This window comes from Ceratotherium simum, chromosome 35 (assembly GCF_057802395.1).
Source record: "Ceratotherium simum simum isolate JZ-2026a chromosome 35, ASM5780239v1, whole genome shotgun sequence".
NCBI classification, from domain to species: Eukaryota; Metazoa; Chordata; class Mammalia; order Perissodactyla; family Rhinocerotidae; genus Ceratotherium; species Ceratotherium simum.
Window position 1 is genome coordinate 21,202,037 of NC_141934.1, and position 13,430 is coordinate 21,215,466.

Genomic DNA, 13,430 nt, shown 5'->3' on the forward strand with positions numbered 1-13,430 from the left:
GCCCACATGGTCCCAGCTTCATGGAGTTCACAGTAGGGAAGGTAGGTCTCAAAGAGCTGATTCAATTACAGTTTTGAGAAGTACAGTGAAGGGTAAGTATAGGATGCTATAAGAGAGTGTTACACCAAAACTGCTCTTAGAAAAAAGAGTCGTAGACGTTGAAGCCCGGACATGAAGAATGAGAGGGAGTCAACCAGGCAAGTGAGGTAGGGAAGAACCTTCCAGGCCAGGGGTAGGCAAACTTGTTCTGCAAAGGGCTGGATAGTGAATACTTTAGGCTTTGCAGGCCAGGCAATCTCAGTCGCAACTGCTGAACTCAACTCTGCTCTTAATAGTTTGAAAGCAGCCATAAACAACCTGCCAATGAATGGGCTGTGTTCCTATAAAAGTGAATTTACAAATACAAGTAGCTGGCCAGATCTGGCGTACGGGGACCTTCGTTTGCAGACCCCTGTTCCAGGGGGAGGGGGGTGTATATACCTAGGTCCTGAGATGGGAAGAAGCCTGGCTGGTTCAGAAACCCCAAGAGTGCCAGTGAGCCAGAGGGAGGCAACGATGGCCCGAAGAGAGGGGCAGACAGATCACACAGGGACGTGGAGGCCTAACTGAGGAATGTGGTCTCTGTCCTGAGGGCAAGGGGCGGGTGAGGGGGGGGAAGCTCCAGAACAATTTTTTTTTTTTTTGGTGAGGAAGATCAGCCCTGAGCTAACATCCGTGCTGATCCTCCTCTTTTTGCTGAGGAAGACGGGCTCTGAGCTAACATCTATTGCCAATCCTCCTCCGTTTGTCCCCCAAAGCCCCAGTAGATAGTTGTATGTCATAGCTGCACATCCTTCTAGTTGCTGTATGTGGGATGCGGCCTCAGCATGGCCCGAGAAGCGGTGCGTCCGTGTGCGCCCAGGATCCGAACCCGGGCCACCAGCAGCGGAGCGCACGCACTTAACCGCTAAGCCACAGGGCCGGCCCCCAGAAGAATTTTTAAGAAGGGAAACGATAACATGATCCCGGCCTAATGATAACCGTTTTGAGACACATACTATGTATTAACGCTTTACATACATTTGCTCACTAAAGTCTTGCAAAGTCCCTGTGAGGTGATGTATAAGTGTAGGTTTGGCTACTAACACAGAGACCCAAAATAATAGTGGCTTAGTCAAGATGGAAATGTATTTCTCTCTAACGGAAAAGCTGAAGCTGGCATGGAAGCTCTGCTTCGTAAAACTGTCGGGGGTCCAGGCTTCTTCCGTCTGGCTTCTCGCTGTCCCCCACATGGGACTTCTAACTCTGGACCCAGAAGGCTGCTCCAGCTTTCCCCATCATGGCGCCACTGGTCCCGCCAGCAGGAAGGAGGGAAGGGGCAGAGGGGGCTTGGTCCTGCCCTTTAGGTGCAGTTCATGGCAACACCCAGTGGCCAGAGATGCTGGGAAAGGTGGTCTGTAGTGGGGGCCGCATTCCCAGCAAAACGTTCTGCTCCCCAACCTTTCCGGGGAGAATAGACCCTGGGGGACGGCCAGCCAGTGCTCCCACAGGCACATCCGTTCTCATCCCCCTGTGATGGATGTGAGGTCAAGGCCCTTGGAAGCCACGTGCCGCCCGCCCTCCCCCACACACTGGCTGGCGCGGTACCCTCTTCCTTACATTCCTACTGATTGTGCTTTAAGGCATTCACCAGTTTGTTGATAAATATTTGTGTGATTATTCACACAATAAATAAATGTAATATTTGATTTGGGTCTGACTCCCCCACGAGAGGACAGTGGCCCTCCATTGTGTCCCTGGGAAACTGGCACAAAAGGGCGTCATGGTAACTATCTGCTGAGTGGCGAGATGACAGGCTCCTGGGCGCTCAGTCAGGGCAGGCCACTCATGGATTGGAGAGATGTCACCTGGGGACAAGGAGAGGGCCCCAAGTGGCTTTGCTGGTCCCATTCAGGTGGTGGAACCAGCTTGGGGCTTCCAAGTTGCACAGATCTGGGGTCAAATTCCATTTTTGCAAATTTCATCATGCCATTGGACCTCAGTTTAAAGGAGGAGGTGACCCCAATCAGGCATGTGGGGTCCCCAAGAAGAGCTCTGACTGCTAACAATACCGTCTGCTCTACAAGCCAACACCTAGAGCAGGGGCTGTGCCCACAGGATAGGCTTGCCCAGAGGGCACCCTTCCTTCCTGCTCCCTGCTGCCAGCTGACCCCAGCCTGAAGCCCCCGGCATGAGCCCCCTGAAGTCACAGCCCCGCTATGTTCAGAAGGAGACTCGAGTGTTGTGATCAGCCTTTGCAGCCTACTTCCGAAACAGCCCCATCCTCCTCCCCCATTCCTGTTTTAGGACCGTCGGAGGGCAGGGGACAAGCCAGGCCCCCAGGGAGAGCCAGTGGCAGTCCCTGCGGTGTATGTTTATTTCACACCTTCCTGCATCGTGCCAGTGTCTCTGCCAACTGGGCACTCCCCCGCTGTGCCCTGGGCGGGAGGGTCGCTGCTGTCCCAGGCCTCTCCTGTGGCCTCGCTTTGCCCACCTGTGCCCTTCACTCAGGCCAGGAAATAGAGGGGCATGCCAAGAACATGGGCTCCGGATCAGACTTCAAATCCTGGCTCCGCTGCACCCCCCTAGACAGACGACCTGACCCCCTCGAGCCTCAATGTCAGTAGTCAGGCTGTCCCTGTCCCCATCAGGGGGTTGGGGGTAGGATTCGGGAGGTAGTAAGGCAGGTAGCCTGCCCCGCCCTCAGGGAGCGTGCAATCGAGGGTTCTCGGAGGGGTCTGTGATTCTCGGGGATCCCGTGGGTATTAGTGGAGCCTCTCCTCGTCCTGGCCCAGGTGGAGAAGGAGAACTTCGTGATCCAAGAACTGAAGAACCACCTGCACCAGGTGCTCAAGTTCTCGGAGAGCAGCCTGCTCCGCACCAAGCAGGAGGCCGAGAAGCAGCAGAAGGCGGCCTTCCGGGCCTCGCAGGCCAGGGTGGCGAAGATCCAGCAGGAGATCCTGCAGCTGCGCTCGCAGTTGCACAGCCTCATTGCGGAGAACCGGGAGGCGGAGCAGGCGCTGAGGAAGGTGCCCTGGGAAGCGGGGCGGTGGGGCAGTGGAGCCACGGGGCAGGGCAGGGGCGGAGAGGAGGGCACGCGGGCATCAAAAGGTACAAATGTGCATATACATACTGGTGGGCAGTTCCTGGGGGTCACAGGCCCCCTGCAGCCAGCCCAGCCGTGGTGCCCGAGTTAAGAACTCTTGGACTGTAGGACTAGGTAGTTGATTTTTTTTTTAATTGAGGTGAAATTCACGTAACATAAAACGAACCATTTTATTTTTTTTAATTTTTATTTATTTTTTTCCCCCAAAGCCCCAGTAGATAGTTGTATGTCATAGCTGCACATCCTTCTAGTTGCTGTATGTGGGACGCGGCCTCAGCATGGCCGGAGAAGCGGTGCGTTGGTGCGTGCCCGGGATCCGAACCCCGGGCCGCCAGCAGCGGAGCACACGCACTTAACCGCTAAGCCACGGGGCCGGCCCTAAAACGAACCATTTTAAACTGAACAATTCAGTGGCATTTATCACATTCACGATGTTGTGCAACCACCACCTCTATCTAGTTCCAGAACATTCTCATCACCTCAAAATAAAACCCTGTACCCATTAAGCAGTTTCTCCTCCCCATCTCTCCCTCCCCCCAGCCCCCGGCACCCACTAATCCACTGTCTGTCTCTATGGATTTGCCTGTTCTGGACACTCCGTATAAATGGAATCCCACAATCTGCGGCCTTTTGTGACTGGCTTCTTTCACTTGGCACACGTCTTTAAGGTTCATCCTTGTAGCATTTATTGGCACTTCATTCCCTTTTATGGCTGAATAACGTTCCGTTGTATGGATGGAGCTGATCTTTTAAAAACAAAATTAGATCAAGTCCCTCCACTGCATCTGAATCCACCAGCGCTCCCCCTCTCTTTCACACCAGCATCCGAGCTCCTTCCCCAGCTGACGCTCCCTCTGTAACTCGGCTTCTGGCTTCTTGCTCTGACCTCACTGGGGCCACACTCCTCCTGGGCCTCTTCTTTCCAGCCACACTGGCTCAACTTCTGTTCTTTAAACACCACAAGCTTGTTGCTGCCTCAGGAACCTTGGCACTGGCTGCTCCCTCTGCCTAGAATATTCCGGAGCCAGACTGCTGGCTTCAGATCCAGGTTGTACTGCCCATCAGCTCTCTGATCTTGGGCAAGTGGGCGAACGTGTCCGATGCTCAGTTTCCTCACCTGTGAAATAGAGGAGAGCTGACCTGGTTGTGTGGATTCAGTAGGCGGGGCGTCTCCAGCACGCACTCCGGGGCCTGCTGATGCAGAGGGCCCTCGGTGCTGTTATTGTTGATATTAGTCCATCGAACCATGACTACCTGAATTTTTTTAGAAGAAATATAAAGTGGAGACGGAAATCGAGAACTGGATCCAGAAGTATGACATGGAGATGAGTGAAAAGCAGGTATTTGTCGCCGCATAAGTGTCTCTCCCGTGTATTTCCCAAGATCCTCTGGGGATGGGGGATGGGAGGAGAAGCCCTAGGATGGTCCATGGTCTGTGCCAAGTTCAGGGCCTCCCCAGAGAGGCTTCCCAGCCCCTTCCTTAGGCTCAAGGGTTTGTCTTGCCTGGGGCAGCAGGGGTAGAGGTGGGATAGGAAGGAGCCGGAAGCTGTGAGCCACTAAGTGGTTGACACTGGGCCCCACGATCTTGGCTCCATCTAGCGTCCACATCCCATACTCTGTTCCCTCCTAGCTCAGCTCCTGCCTGCACCCCCACTGCCAGGGCGCGTCCCCCACAGACTCGGCATGAGCTTGCCTCCACCACTTCACTCATCACTCAGAAAGTTTCCACTGAGTGCTTGGGGCGTGCCAGGTGCTGGGGTACAGCCGGGAAGAGAGCCCCCATTATCATTTGGAGGCTCTTCTCTAGTGTCATTTACCAGCTGTATGACCTTAGGCAAGGAACTTGACCTTTCTAAGCCCGCTTCTGCATCTGATCAACAGAGGCGGTAATACCCGTGCTGGGCCCATGGTGGGATTCAGTGAGGCCCCATTGTCATGACAGCTTGTCCCCAGCACAGGAGCTGGCCTGGAGGAGGTGCTCAGGGAATGGTAGCCTACAAAATGGGGTGCCCTCGAGCCCTCCCCCCAGCTCTGTGATAACATCAGTGGTCCACAGCCCTGACTTCAGGGCCAGGAAGGCCTGGCGAGCATTGGAGGTGACCTCAGCCTTTGAGTGTCCGAAGTCAGGTGTGTGTTCAGAGAAGGGCAAGTCAGGGCCTTGCTCTGTCTGATGGTGAGTGCTCCAGGGAGGGGGGACTGGGAGGCTCTGCCCTCGTTCCTCTGGTCCCAGTGAGGGTGGTGGGTTCCTCGTCGGCAGACTGAGTCTACTCAGCTCCATGTCCACTGGAAGCGCTTCGCTTCTGGTAGATGCTTGGTAAACGTTAGTGGAAGGGAAGGAGGGAGATGGATGTAAATCACAGCAGGAGAAACTGCGGTTAGATATCAGGAGGAACTGAGGGACTCAGTCACCTGAGAAAGTTCTACTCTGGGTGTCTTGTGACACGGACATCTTCAATGGCAGCAGCTGGCATTTTTTATGTCCCCATCATGTGCCTGGCACCACATCCAGCATGAGGTGTCCATCCTGCCATTTAATCCTGGAAACAGCTCCCACCCCCGCTCCTGGGTTTGGAATTGTCCCCATGTTTCAGATGAGGAAAAATGAAGGCTTGAAAGGATTTGAAACCCAGTCCCCCACCCCATGAGCTGTGTCCTTTCCTCTTTCTAGCAGTTACTTCAGTCGGGTCCCACCCTGAGCTAGGGTGGACCGCATCCTATCTGGGCCTCGGTGCGGAAAGGCCTAGTGTAGGATTGTCAGCCCCTTTGGGAAGCGGGGGGGCCGTGCAGAGGAGGGTGGCAGGCAACGCTGTGCCTGGTGACCGCCACTCCCTGACCCTCACGGCAGGATGAGTACGAGGAGCTGGACGCCATCCACAAGGAGGAGAAGGCCCAGCTGGAGGAGCTGAAGAAGAGGCACGAGGTGCTGGTGGCAGAGTTCGCCCAGATCCGGGAGGAGCAGGAGTTTAACACCAGGAAGAGGGTGGAGGCCCAGCAGGAGCTGGTGCGCATGGTGCGGGCCGCCACCATAATCCAGGCCGTGTGGAAGGGCTACCTGGTGCGCTCCGTGCTCAGGTCCAGGAGGAGGAAGTGGAGCAGGGGCAAAGCGAAGGGCGAGGAGAAGAAGGGCGAGGAGAAGAAGGGCGAGGAGAAGAAGGGCAAGGAGAAGAAGGGCAAGGAGAAGAAGGGCAAGGAGAAGAAGGGCAAGGAGAAGAAGGGCAAGGAGAAGGGCAAGAGCAAGAAATGAGCCTCCCAGCCCCACCCCGCCCCCGCGCACTCACCACGCCCCTCACCTCCCAGAGAGCCGGCCAGGAAGCCACCAGGATGGGGAGCCCTGTAATTCATAGCTGTAACGCTTTTTCAAAATGAAAACCCACTTTAAACCACATCCTACAAATAAAGCTCACTGCACCCAGGGCTGCTGGCTGTGTGCGTGTCCGTGCTTGCAGACGCCGTCTCCATGAGGGGAGCACCCAGGCCGGGGTGTCGACACATACCCATTCCTTCCTTTAGCCTCAGTGGGAAGCCAGACCCCAGGCCACAGCCCCCTTGGTCCCAGACTAGAAGCTGCCATGCCCATGATGGACACATCACCCCCAGGGCGGCGCGGTGGGGGTCACAGCTGCCGGCACGGGGTGCAGGGCAGGCCGAGAACTCCGGGAGGAACAGGGCTGCAGGCTCCCTTGGCCCCTGCTCTGGGACTATCAATTGGTCCGCAATCTCTCCCAGATCCAGCGCCATAAATGCTCAGGAAGCCCGAGGGCCTACACCAGCAGCCTCACATTGGCTTTATTTGGAGCCCAGGTAGCTGAACAATGTATTTTAATTCATTGCTGACATTTAAAAAATCAGGGGCTGTCACAGAAATCCAGCTTTCTGCCTTTTCTGGAGAAATCTCATCATCCAGATACCCCAGGGCTGCACATCTAGAGCTGAGCAGCAGCACCCCTTAGATGGCAGCAAGGTGGGTTGCCCCAGTCCCCACCACTCCCAACTGCCTTCCAGACACCACGGCCTCGTGTCAGTTGCCCATCATCACACTTGTGCTTTGTTGCTTCTCTTGACGTATAGTTGGGAAGCAAGAGAGAGATTTCCGGCCCATGTCTGCTTACGTGGGGAGGGGATAAAGGCAAATGAGAGCAAGATGTTTCAAGTAAAACTAAGGAGGGAGAAAAGTAATTCTTGGTGCAAGTTCTAGAAAATCTAAACATCCTACATGTTTAAAAAGCAAAATGTGTTTGTACCAAGAATGCAGCTGGCTTACTCCCCTCGCTACCTGCCTGACCTGGGTGGATGTCTGCATGTGCCTCCCTGCTCCCTCCCAGGCTGCTCTCCGGAAGTGTCCGCTCTTCCCTTCCCCAGGGCAGAGAAGGTGCAGAACCAGCGATGTGGCTTCCAACCGGGCTCCATGGGATCCCGGTGCTTCCTGGAGGCGCGTCAGGGGACAACGGGGACACAGAGGCCCAGAGCCGGCCCCCACCCAAATCCACCAGCCTGCTGCGGTTCCGGGCGAGGCTGCACCTGAACAAAGGCTTTGCTGTTTCTCATAAGCGACCTGGCCCAGGGTGGTGCAGCCAAGAACAGAGCAGGAGGAAGGCCCGCCCACCCGCTTAGGCCGGCAGCCTGAGTGCTCTCCAGCTGCATGTGGAACTTGCTGGCCTTCCTGGACCCCTCCACTTGGCACAGTCCTAGTCACTGTGTTTTTTTTGAAAAGGTGGGAAATGTGTGTGTGTGTGTGTGTGTATGTATATATATATATATATATATCTGATTTCAAAACAAAACAACATAAGGAGCCCTAGACCACATTCTGAGCTCCGGAAGAACTACCTGACCCACTAGTTAGTGGCATTAGCTGGAAATGGATGGGAGGAGAAGCCCAGTGCTGCTTGATGCCTGCGTTCCTGAACTCCATCACCAGCTCGCCGCTGTCATGATTTCTGCCACTTCCTTGTTAGATTATTTAACTTTGGTATTTAAATCAACTCAGGCCTAACATTGGCCTTTACCCTAAGGAAAAAGGAATTAGTAAAAGTCATGGCTTTGATGAGCTACTGATATATTTAATATATGAAAATAAATACACAAGGATTTAAATTAAAAAATGTCCCCCCACATATCACCCAGATCCTTGTGTCCCCATGGTCCACACGCTGTGCCTGGGAAAACTCCTGAGGCCTCCAGGCTCAGCTGGACACTAGTCCTGAGCAGGAAGCTTGGCTGGAAGGGAGGAACAAGGAACCTCCAGGTTGGCGGTCACAGCATTAGTCACACTTGGCAGCAAGACGATGTTGTGGGAGTGATGGGGGAGGTGTAGCCCCTCGGGGGGCACCCCTGGGTTGGCACTGATACAGCACGTGGCTGTGACAGGACTGGAGACAGGCATCTCAGGGGCCCCTCAAATCCACATGGGGGTGGGGGTGGCAGGGAGCAACTACAGAATGTCAGAATAGAGGGAGACACTGCCCCCCTCACTTTGACAGCCCCCGTGAGCGCTTCTCCAATGCCTGGTGCGTACCTAGGAGATTCTGGTCTCCCCAGAGGCCCCCCTCCAGGGCCGTCCTCTGAAACCGTGCCCCTCGCTGTGACCCCATGGGCAAACCTGATGGAAGAACCAAGAAACTCACTTCCAGGGGGGCTTTGGTTTCTGGGTGGCCCCACCTTGTCGGGGGGTAGCTGGCACTGAAACACTGACTGAATGAGCCCTGGGAGTCACCAGGGGGCTCTGGAAGGTCACCCCCGACGGGGAATGCCTGGGATCCCGGGGCCCATTTGCACGGGGGGCACTGGTGGGTGGGCGACCAGTGCTAGGGACCTTCACGTGGGTGAGGGAATGGGAACGCTCCCGCCTCAGGGGGTGTGGAGGGTCCAGTCCATCCCTGGACAACTTCCGGGAGTCTGCAGCCACCCTGGGCCCTGTCTCCGAGGGACCAGCAGGGTGAATGGCTCGAACTGGGGTCTCTCTGGGGCGGGGCAAGTGGCTGCCCCTAGGGGTAGCTGGGGGTGTCCAGAAGAGGGCGTGGAGTTTCGCAGCATCCCCCTTCGCCATCCACGGGGCCTCCCAGCTGGCACCCTTGGGTCGGGAGCCGAACAGCGACTCATCACAGTAAGAAGGAGTGTGGCCGATCAGTCTGGTAGAGGGAAGAGAAACGCAGTGAGCTGGGGGAATGACAAACCTTAAAACCTTTACAGTGCCATCCCCCCCCGACCCCGCCCGGCACCCACAGCAGCAGAGAGGCCTGCCCCTAGATCCCAGAAGTCCTTGCTCCCAGGCAGGCACCCAGTGAGGCCACAGCCCTCCCATCTACCACTCCCCCATCTCTGCTGTCTTTCCCCTGCCAAGCCTCCAGTCCCCCTGCATCCTGACCCCCATTCCCTGGCAGGTCCCCGCAATTTGCATATTCCAACCCCCTGGCCTCACCGATTGGCTCAGGAATGGCCACATAACCCATCTGTCCAATGAGAGTCTGCCTTAGAACGTCTGCTGAAACTACTAGGAAAGAGAAGTCTTTCTGCCACCAGCCTTGATAAGTGGGCAGGCCGTGAGGGCAAAGCAGCTGGTGGCGGCCTCACCTGGAGTGTGCGGGGGTGAACTGTGCTAAGATGCGACAGAATCCCAACGACAGTCTGAGCCCGTTAGATGAGCCCCAAACGCCCTTTCTCTGCTGAAGCCAGTTTGGGTAAGTTTTCCGTCACTTGCAACCAGGAGAGTCCCGATTAATATAACCTTAGTCTTCACAGCCTTCCCTTTTTCTGGTACCCACCACTTTCCTTTTTCCCAGCGGCTTCGTCAGCTGAACCCTCTGCAGTCTGTGGCCCTCCCGAGTGAATCTGAAATTGCACAGCACAGTTCCTGGCAGGCAGAGAGGGCCCAACTTCTGTTATAAAGCCGCCTGGCCTCACCACCAGAGAAGCTCTGTAAAACTATAACTATTTCCTGAGAGCTTTTCATGGGCAGGCCCTGGACTCAGCATGTCACGTGCATGATCTCATTATTTCTCATAACACTCCCAGGAGTGAGATGTGATAATCCCATTTATACGCAAGAAAACTGAGCATAGGTAGGGTAAGGCCCCACAGCAAGAAGGCAGTAGAGATTCAAATCCAGCCAGGCTTAGGGACCCAAGCTCTCAACCAGTAAATCAGACTACGCACCTTCTAGGCCTCTCAGCTTTAATTAGATTCATTCAGCAATTATTTTTTATTAATCCCACAAATATTTATGGCACACCCATGAGGTGTCAGGCCCACGGTTTTCGGCCAGGAAGGAAAGTGCATCCCCAAACTGCAAGCCTTTGAAAAGTCAACCTTTTGCCACTTGGTTTAACTGCTAAACCATATCTGGTTGACGCCTGTGTCTGTCTAGCACCCAAATTTTTGTTCAACAACATCTCTACCTCCTCTCTCACTTGACATCCTCTACTTGTCAGCACCCAGAACAAAATTCCATCCTCCAGGTGAGCAGGGGGTTCACTGTCACCTCCCCTGTCATGGACACCATACTTCTGTTAATGCAGCCTACATTTATATCAGCGTTTCCAGCTGTGTTGTAGGTGTCAGTACTGCTAACGTCAACCTGACCCTGCCGGGGGTCCATGGAAACTGTCAGGCACATCGCCCTCAACCTGACGTGATAATAACGGAGTCTTGCGTTTATCTTGCTGAATTTTATGTCCTTTAATTGGCCCCATTCCCACTGTCATTTCTCTCGAATAACGTATGTCCCTCCTGCCTCGGAATGGTTCCTACCTTTGACTGGCCAGTTGTTATGGAATGAATTGTGTCCTCCTAAAATTCATGTTGAATTTTAAAGAGGTAATTAAGGTTAAATGAGGTCATAAGGGTGAGGCCCTAATCCAATAGGACTGATGTCCTTACAAGAGGAAGAGACCCCAGGAGTGCACACGTGCACAGAGAAAAGGCCACGTGAGGACACAGTGACAAGGCAGCCGTCTGCAAGCCAAGGAAAGGCCATAAGAGAAACCAACCCTGCTGGCACCTTGATCTTGGACTTCCAGACTCCAGAACTGCGAGAAAATAAATTTCTGTTGTTTAAGCCCCCCAGGCTATGGTATTTTGTTATGGCAGCCCTAACTGACTAACATACCAGTTCTCTGTGTCCTTGCCCAAACCACTGATAACAATAAAGGGATAGAGCCCTGTGGCCCACCATGAGACACCTCCCTCCAGGGTGATATTAATCTGAAATAATCCAAATAATATAATTCTGATCTAATTACCTGACAACAATAACTATTAGCATCGGCTCCTAGTTTTCTAATTTATTCATGAAAATGCACCAAGACCCATTTTCAAAATGACTTGCTGATATCTGGAACCACCACTTCTATGTCATTTCATGGATCCACCACATTAGTAATCTTATGCAAACTGCTCTGTGATATGGGGCAAATACCTGACCCCTCTGGGCCTCAGACGCCCCGTCTGTGACATTTGGGGATGGGTATTCCACCACCACGTCATTACTACCATTTATTGAGAGCTTCCTGGATGTCAGTACTGTGTCAAGCACTGTATACACCTCATCTCATGTAATCCTCTCAATAATCCCACTAGGTAGGGATCACGGACCCCATTTTCCACATGAGGAAAGCGCAGCTCAGAGAGGTTAAGGTGCTTGCCCAAGGTCACACAGCATGTGAACAGCAGGGCTGTAACAGGAACCCAGGTGGCTGCACTGACTACAGAAGTGCATCTCCCCACCCCATTACCTATACTTGTTCTTCTTCCTTGGTGTAAGGGTCGGGGTGCTGCCTCTGGAGGAGGTGGTCTCACAGCTCGGGTTGGCGCCCAAGGGTCGTGATATTCCTGTGCCCGCTCCTCTGGTTCTGTTGGCCTTCTCCACCCAGGGTGGGTCAAAGTCTGGTGGGGTGGGCCGGGTGCCCGCAGGGTTGCCGAAAAGAGTCTCATCCACATACGACGGCCTGGCCTTGACCCGGCAGCCGCCCCGGCAGCGGGGCTGAAGGTGGAGGGTCTGCATCCCGCTGACGGCCAGCTCCACGGGGGTCTTCATGCTGCCCGTGGTCCCAGGGGACAGCGGGCGAGCTCTGCCCGCCAGGCCCTGCCTCCAGGGCTCCCTGTGAAAGGGGGTCCGGGTGGCACCTCGTCACCAGCAGTGCCAGCAGAGGAAGACTGGCAGTCTCCTAAGTCCCCATCCCAAGGGCAAAAGGCTCAGGTCCTCCCTCAACCAGCCCTTCTCAAAGGGGAGCTGCCAACCCCAGGAGACATTTCAGAAATTTGTTCAACTGTTCTTAATTGTCACAGTGAGGGGGGGAGTGGAGCGAGCGGCAAATATTTAGTGAGTAAATATGCACTCCTAGCACACACCGTGTGCTCAACAAATATTTACAGAATGGTAAGGGATGAAGGGCAGATGGGGCTTGTGCCCATTCTGGTACCAACCAGAAAACGAATAAACTATGGGGAGGGAGAGACAGGCCGGTCTCAATGTCCCGTAAATATTTATGAGGCGGGAATAATAACCCGGATCCATCCCATGCCTACCTCGAGCAAAAAGCTTTACAAGCATTGTCTCATTTAATCCTCCCAACAGTCCCGTGAAGTAGCTTAGATAATGTCCATTCTGCGAATGACAAAACTGAGGCTTCAAACAGTGAAGTCACATGTGTAGATCACACCTATAAGGCTAAAACAGTGGAAGCGGAATTTGAACCTGATAGGAGTCCACAATTTGTGCATTTAACCATTCTACTATTGGGGGATCACGCCGCCGCCCCCGCCCCATATTCCCCGATCCCCCAGTCGGCTGACGTCCGAGGTACCTGCATTCTTGAGTTATTTTCCTACCTGAGCATTCTGGCTCCAGGACGTAAGACGCAACCTTCAGCGCCCCCTCCCCACCAGGCCTGGACTCCTCTGCGGGGGCGCACGGACCCCCGCGGCGCGCGGTGCATCCGAGACCGCAGGTAATCTGGAGCCCAGGACCCCCGGCAGGTCAGGCGGCCCGGGCCCCCGCCCGGACACCCCGCGCGCACCGCCACCCGGCCGCCAGGCCCTAGCGACGTGCGCCCGGCGCGCGCAGCCAACAGCAACCAGCGGAGGCGGGGCGGCGCGGCCCGAACCATTCGCGCCGGGGGGGGGGGGACGCCCCGTTCCGGACGCCCCCGGACTCCCCCAAAGCCGCGGAGAGGGGCCTCTCGCCCGTCAGGGGGGCGTGTGTGTGCGTCTGAGCGCTTGTGTGCCTCCCCTCCGGGGGCTGCGGAGTGGGAGGCGCAGCCGGGGCGCGCGGACCCCCCGCGCCGTTGGTTCGCCCCGCAGGCTCCGCCCC

At 55.1% G+C, this 13,430-nt stretch overlaps 2 protein-coding genes across 5 annotated transcripts in view; one reads left to right on the forward strand and one right to left on the reverse strand.

Moving 5' to 3' along the window:
• Positions 1-6,539, forward strand: part of DRC10 (dynein regulatory complex subunit 10) — a 28,009-nt gene extending 21,470 nt beyond the window's left edge. The window contains exons 3-5 of one of the 2 annotated variants that reach the window (XM_004430129.3): positions 2,814-3,047; positions 4,393-4,464; positions 5,970-6,539. In XM_004430129.3, coding sequence (XP_004430186.2) covers positions 2,814-3,047; positions 4,393-4,464; positions 5,970-6,368 — 705 coding nt within the window. In that variant the 3' untranslated portion in view covers positions 6,369-6,539. The remainder of the gene's footprint in view (positions 1-2,813; positions 3,048-4,392; positions 4,465-5,969) is intronic. The other variant, XM_087424184.1, reaches the window with a different exon arrangement.
• A 1,624-nt stretch (positions 6,540-8,163) lies between these two features.
• Positions 8,164-13,191, reverse strand: RITA1 (RBPJ interacting and tubulin associated 1). 3 transcript variants are annotated; one of them, XM_004429956.3, is made up of 4 exons: positions 12,950-13,090; positions 12,647-12,788; positions 11,854-12,219; positions 8,164-9,252 (listed from the first exon to the last, which is right to left on the reverse strand). In XM_004429956.3, the coding sequence occupies exons 3-4, from the start codon at positions 12,153-12,155 to the stop codon at positions 8,745-8,747; spliced, it is 810 nt and encodes a 269-aa protein (XP_004430013.2). In that variant the 5' UTR covers positions 12,156-12,219; positions 12,647-12,788; positions 12,950-13,090; the 3' UTR covers positions 8,164-8,744. The 3 variants fall into 3 exon arrangements, with proteins under 3 accessions (XP_004430013.2, XP_087280312.1, XP_087280311.1); XM_087424186.1 differs by having other exon boundaries at positions 12,647-12,725; positions 12,950-13,058; XM_087424185.1 differs by lacking the exon at positions 12,647-12,788 and having other exon boundaries at positions 12,950-13,191.
• Between the last annotated feature and the right edge of the window lie 239 nt (positions 13,192-13,430).

What these genes read in the sequence shown, in the direction of transcription:
- RITA1 (XM_087424185.1), bottom strand. Translation starts at nt 13,056, where the DNA reads ATGCACCGCGCGCCGCGGGGGTCCGTGCGCCCCCGCAGAGGAGTCCAG. An exon ending in CCTGGAGCCAGAATGCTCAG is followed by an intron (nt 12,220 to 12,949) that starts GTAGGAAAATAA and finishes CCCCTTTCACAG; the next exon opens with GGAGCCCTGGAGGCAGGGCC. An exon ending in AGGAAGAAGAACAAGTATAG is followed by an intron (nt 9,253 to 11,853) that starts GTAATGGGGTGG and finishes TCCCTCTACCAG; the next exon opens with ACTGATCGGCCACACTCCTT.